Source organism: Rhinichthys klamathensis, unplaced genomic scaffold (genome assembly GCF_029890125.1).
Source record: "Rhinichthys klamathensis goyatoka isolate OS25496 unplaced genomic scaffold, OSU_Roscu_1.1 h1tg000599l_1, whole genome shotgun sequence".
NCBI lineage: Eukaryota > Metazoa > Chordata > Actinopteri > Cypriniformes > Leuciscidae > Rhinichthys > Rhinichthys klamathensis.
In genome coordinates this window covers 496,665-502,500 of record NW_026607054.1, presented here as the reverse complement: position 1 = coordinate 502,500, position 5,836 = coordinate 496,665, and the positions used below count along the sequence as shown (strand labels likewise).

The window sequence follows — 5,836 nt, the reverse complement described above, 5'->3', positions numbered from 1 at the left end:
CTTTTTATTCTTGGATAAGAATGGCAAAGACCCCCATACTGAGATATAAGTTTTCTTATTGTGGAAAAAGCATTTTTTGTGATTGACCAGATTTTAGCAATAACAAAGATAACTGATGGATCCTTTATAATAATACATATGTTACGGTACAACTATAGTGCAATGCAAATAGTAAATATAACATAAAGTGAGAAGTAATAGTAAATAGTTTAGTCAATAAAATAAACAAATAGTATACAGCAAATAAAATAGTAATGAAAAAGTATCATTATATAATATCATAAGTACAATAATACAATCATAAAAATATTGATAATAGCATATAGTTTATTAATAATACTATAATAATAGCAATATAATAAGAAATATCAATTACAGAATATATACAATAAAAAATAAGTTAAATAGTGACATTTTAATATTTAATTATTTTTGTTAAATTTCAGTTTTATTGATCAGTAATAGCCATTATAACAGAAGTAGCTTCAGTCAAACATACAGCAGGATACAACGTTAAAATAGCCTAAATATAAAGTTATGAAACTTCACTTTGCCCTCAGCCAAAACGATTTACTAGGGAACCATTTATAGATTAATGAGACCAAAGATCGCCCGTTAGATATACACAAGACGAATTATATCTCATGTTTAACCACTAGACTACAGACATCCGAGTCAGCGGCAAAACTTCAGAAGCACTGGCCGAGGGACGGCTGTTCCAGGCGGGGTAGACGAGCACTGAGCGCATCTTACAACTCCGAAAACGTCAGATCAAATTGTTAAATAGACGCTATCTTTATAAACAAACCACAGATTTGAGCTTTAAACAACTACATTGTCGACTGAAAAACTATTAAAACTACATTTCGTGACACAATAACAGTAGTATTTTTAAATGTAACATCTGAACGTTACTATTACTAATTAAATCATGACCAAATACAACCAAAAACTAACGTTCAGTCTTGCTTGTGAAAGGTAATTCCTCGAAAGCTGTTTTCAATTGTGTGGCGATGTGTACAGCCCCAAGCAGCGCACAAAACAGGCATTTTTCTCAATTCCCGGTATGAGAGGTATGGGAAAGTTGCCATCCCCAACATGGCGGCGCCGTTGACGTACGCTCCAGCAGCCAATAGGGCGTCTATGTATTTATTATGTCTATGGATAGAACAGTTTGGTGTTTGTTAGATAGAATTAATAACATGATGCTAACACAATCACCATGTTGGTTGGATGTTTTAGCAAGATGCTAACATGATGCTAGTAATATTAACATGTTGTTAGCATTGTGTTAGCATGATTAATATGCTTCTGCGTTTTAGTTAGCATTTTTGACGTTTCAACACTTAACTAATCGCTATTTAATCACTAATCACTAATAACTAAACTCTGTTTAGTTGCTAGGGAGAGGCTTGGCAGCTGCCAGTGATGTTACTTCAAAGGCTGCTTGCCAGTATGAATGATATAAACCAACCGCAACTCCTCTATGACATTCAGATTACAATATCCCTCTTATTATTTGGGTTGCTAGGGTGCTCGACAAAGGTTGCTAGGGCGTGGCTAGGAAGTGTTGAAGGTGATTCATGGTTGTAAGTCAAACACAACAGACTCAGAATAAACTAATTTAAAACAAAACACAGACTATAAGAGGCAATAAAATGAAGATGATCAGAAGCTGCTGAAGATCAGACACACACTTACAGTTCTTCATCGACAGCATTAATATCAACAGATCTCATTGATTTATTGTTATTTAACTTTCCCAAAGTATCAGTTTCTCTTGATGGACACAAATGTCTGAATCTCATATTTAATGTTTGTAGTTGATGCCGTTAAACGCTGATGATAAACGAGTGTGAAACTAATAACAGCACTGACAGTGATCAGAGGAAAATGAGTTTGATCAACAGGACGAGTGTCATAATTCATAATAATCTGTGTTGGGTTCACTGTTGATCATTATATGAAGATCAGAATAAAAGCATGTGTTGATTGTGTCTCATCAGCTCCTGTGATTCTGGATCCAAACACTGCAGATCCACGTCTCGTCCTGTCTGATGATCTGACCAGTGTGAGTCTCTGCGGGAACAATCAAACTCTTCCTGATAATCCAGAGAGATTTGACTGTAATGTGTGTGTTCTGGGTTCAGAGGGTTTTAACTCAGGAACACACTGCTGGGATGTGGAGGTTATAGGGAGTAAACTCTGGGCTCTTGGAGTAACTACAGCATCAAACCAGAGGAAGGGACTCGGTTTCTTCAGCACTGATGTTTGGAGTGTGCAGTATCATCAGGACGGACTGTCTTTTAGTTCTGGTTTTCGTGTTAAACAGAAGCTTGATCGTGTGAGAGTGAATCTGGACTATAATGGAGGAACGGTGTCGTTCTCTGATCCTGTAACTAACACACATCTACACACACTCACAGCCACCTTCACTCACACACTCTTTCCATTCTTCTATTGTTCTTCTAGCTCTCTGAGGATCTTACCGGTCAATAGTCAGTAAACGTCACTCCTGTAGATCTGGATCTTCTGCTTTCATCATGTTTCCAATATTTCCTCCATCTCACATGAGTAAGAGTGCTGTTGATCTGAGTATCAGTACGGTGGCTGTGATTGGGCCGTGATGATCACATGACTGATATCCAGCACTACAGCAACACTCAGATCAATAAACATCAAGTTTTCATTTATATTCCACTTCACACAATTAGACCCATTAGAGGCCGTTTTAGCATTCATGTTTTCAGGATAACTGACATTTACCAGATTATTACAGTCAATGTGTGTTTATTCATTTCTTAACTTCTTGCATCATAATTATATATGATATTATATTATATTTTGTTCTTGTATTAAATCAAATAACTGAAGCTGTAAATTCTGCACATTTTCAGTGTTTGTTCAACATGAGACTAAATGAATAATTATTTCAGTTATAGAGGTGAAGTGATCATTTGTTCATTGGAATAAATGGATGTAAAAGGCTCTTGCTGATGATCCCTTGAACTGTGTGTTTTAAATAAATAAATAATATGTGATTTAATGTTCAGAGTGAAAGATTAAATGTTTGGGATGATAATTAGGGTTTAATCATGGAAACAATACTTTACAGACGTAACATGTTGTTTATTTTGCCTTTCTTTTTGGCAGTATTCTCTATTAGGCTATTTTTCTGTTAAACTTTTTATAGATTATAAAAAAACAGACAAAATTACAAAAATAAGGAAGAATGATGTTTGAGGGGTAACGTATTATTCTTACCAATAGTAATAAAATAATTGAATATACATTATATTTTTAACGGTGCTTTAACGGGATCAACAAACACAGCTTCTGTCATGTGACTCCATATCTATTTGCTTTATAACCCTTTTTCTCGACAAAAAGTGTTTCTAAAATAGCTTTCCGCAACATTTGAAGTTAAATGGAAAAAGATTTGATGACCGATAATCAAAAAATTATCGATAATTTTCATTTCCATGTCGGTAAACATTTTGATGCACTAAACCTTTTTTTGCAAACAATCCTTACTGGAAACCTAAATCAAATATTCAATGTAAATCCACTTTGACAATTTAGTTGATTCACCAGCTAATAAGCACAAGAATTATTCCATCTATGTATTTTTGTCTAACATATTGTCTTAAATGAGCTTTATGGCAGTTTGTTCTGTGAAGTATTTCTGCATTCCAGTATTATAATTTCTAAAGATATTACATGATTTGTTTATTACAGTGTAATTAAGGATGATGTTAAATGTTAAAACGGCTTGCCACAGAGTTCCTGACCAACGGACAACTGCAGATTATAAACGATTAGCTAGATAGAGCTAGGGTAGGTAGATATCAATTCATTTCTATATATCAATGGACGGGTCTATAGTTTATTTTTCGAGAGACAAAAAGTTATTGACGGTCAGGTTGATGTTCTGTCCGGCTCAAACTTAGCTGACCACATGTAGGTTTAGCTGCCCTCGTCTTCTCTACTCTCTTTCAACATTCATTTTCTTTTTAATGTTCTGTTGTTGCCTGTCTTTAGCTTGGGTGAGATGGCCTCTTCTGGTGAGACCCTGTTTACTCCTCGCATTACAACACACTCCACATGTTTCTGGAGCAACGTTACAGTAGATATTGGAAATATGTGAACTTGTTTTTTTTTACAGTCTATGGTGTGAACACACAAAATACACATTTATAATAGGCATATATGTGTAAATCTCTCTCTCTCTAAGTGAAGAGTTGTACACTCACTCAAATATTTTGATTATTTCCAACGTCGTACATGATAAAACCCACATTAAAAACTTTTCCCATATGGTCTGAATGTAGACTCTGGTTTGAGTTGTTTCTTATAAATGATATGATCTAATTATCTCATTTATTTCTTAATATAATTTTTCTTAAAATAGCTTATTGATCTGGACTATAATGTAGTGTATGTGCACTTAATGTGTGTTTTATCACACTCTGTCTTTACCAAGTTCTCTTTAACTTGCATCTCATAAAGGTGTGTGTTTGCTTTAGCTACTTAAGGAAATGAAAATCTCTCTCTCTAAACTTGTATAAACTATAAACATGAAAAACATGAAAGATGCGGATTAAAGGGTTTGTGGCTGACCAGAGAAACGGTCAGAGAGGTACAGTTAAGTCTGGATCATCAGGTGTGGAGGAAAGAAGAGGGAGAAGGTTGCGGAGACGACATCACGGAGTGCCAGGCCCTAACTATCTATGGCATATGAATTCTTACGACTAACTGAAGCCGTATGGCATAGCAGTTAACGGGTGCGTTGATGGTTTCTCGAGGCACATCATCTGGATGCAACCCTACTTCACCAATAATAATCCCAGAGTAATTGCTGGTTATTATTTCCGCGCTGTTGCTGAAAGAGTCGGTTGTCCTCAAATAATCAGATCCGATTTTGGTACCGAAAATGTCCACGTCAACAGGCTACAAGAGTTTCTTCGTGAAGACTCGACATGAACTGTGCATGGACCGTGTGTTTTTCAAGGAACAAGCCCAGCAAACCAGAGAATAGAAAGTTGGTGGGGTCTACAGACGACAAAACGCAGATTACTGGATGGATATGTTCAAAGAACTGCAGTCATCTGGTGATTCACAGGCGATTTTATGTTGCCAAATGAACACGTAGATAAACCACTGAAGAAGACCAGGACCACAAGGGACGTTTTCGCATTTTAATTTCTTCTCCAGATGGTGAAAACTGAAAGCATACACAACATGCTCTTAGAAAAACTGAGCTCTAAACAGACGAGAATAAAGTCATTCATCGGCGCTTTAAAATGCATTTCCCAACTAGACAATACAAAAATACATTACTTAAGATCCTTATAAACACATACAAAAACTTACGGCATTGCCTTGACAGTGCTTTAAAGGGAATGGCAACAGATCGCTGACCATACGATGCTGGATTTCGCCTGCTCTGTTTACCATGAAACCGAAACCGGAAGTTAGCGCGACCGCACAGGAAATAAAATTGTCCGCTAATATTTTTTAAATAAAACTTACAAATAAACATGAAATACTTATAAGAAACTCTTAGAAATGCTTTTTAAACATTTAACTTATTTATTAAATTATTAACTGCCTTAAGAACAACACATTCCCCGCCTGACCTCAGTGAGGTCACTATCAACAACAAAAACTTAGCGGGATTCAGTCCTTTGGCAAAAGAAGAATGACTTCAGTAACTGGTCGCAAAAAGGTCTTTCGAGTGCCTTGGTCATTTACTATGACCTCGACTTTCCTTACTCGATTGTCCTTCCCAGGGAAAGTTGCTGTGACTCTACTCATGAGCCAGCTGTTCCGTGGA

At 36.1% G+C, this 5,836-nt stretch overlaps 1 protein-coding gene across 1 annotated transcript in view; it reads left to right on the top strand.

Annotated features, from left to right (window-relative positions):
• Window positions 1–2,987, top strand: part of LOC130075710 (zinc-binding protein A33-like) — an 8,494-nt gene extending 5,507 nt beyond the window's left edge. The window contains exon 6 of the mRNA XM_056240470.1: window positions 2,007–2,987. Coding sequence (XP_056096445.1) covers window positions 2,007–2,506 — 500 coding nt within the window. The 3' untranslated portion in view covers window positions 2,507–2,987. The remainder of the gene's footprint in view (window positions 1–2,006) is intronic.
• The last annotated feature ends 2,849 nt before the right edge of the window (window positions 2,988–5,836 follow it).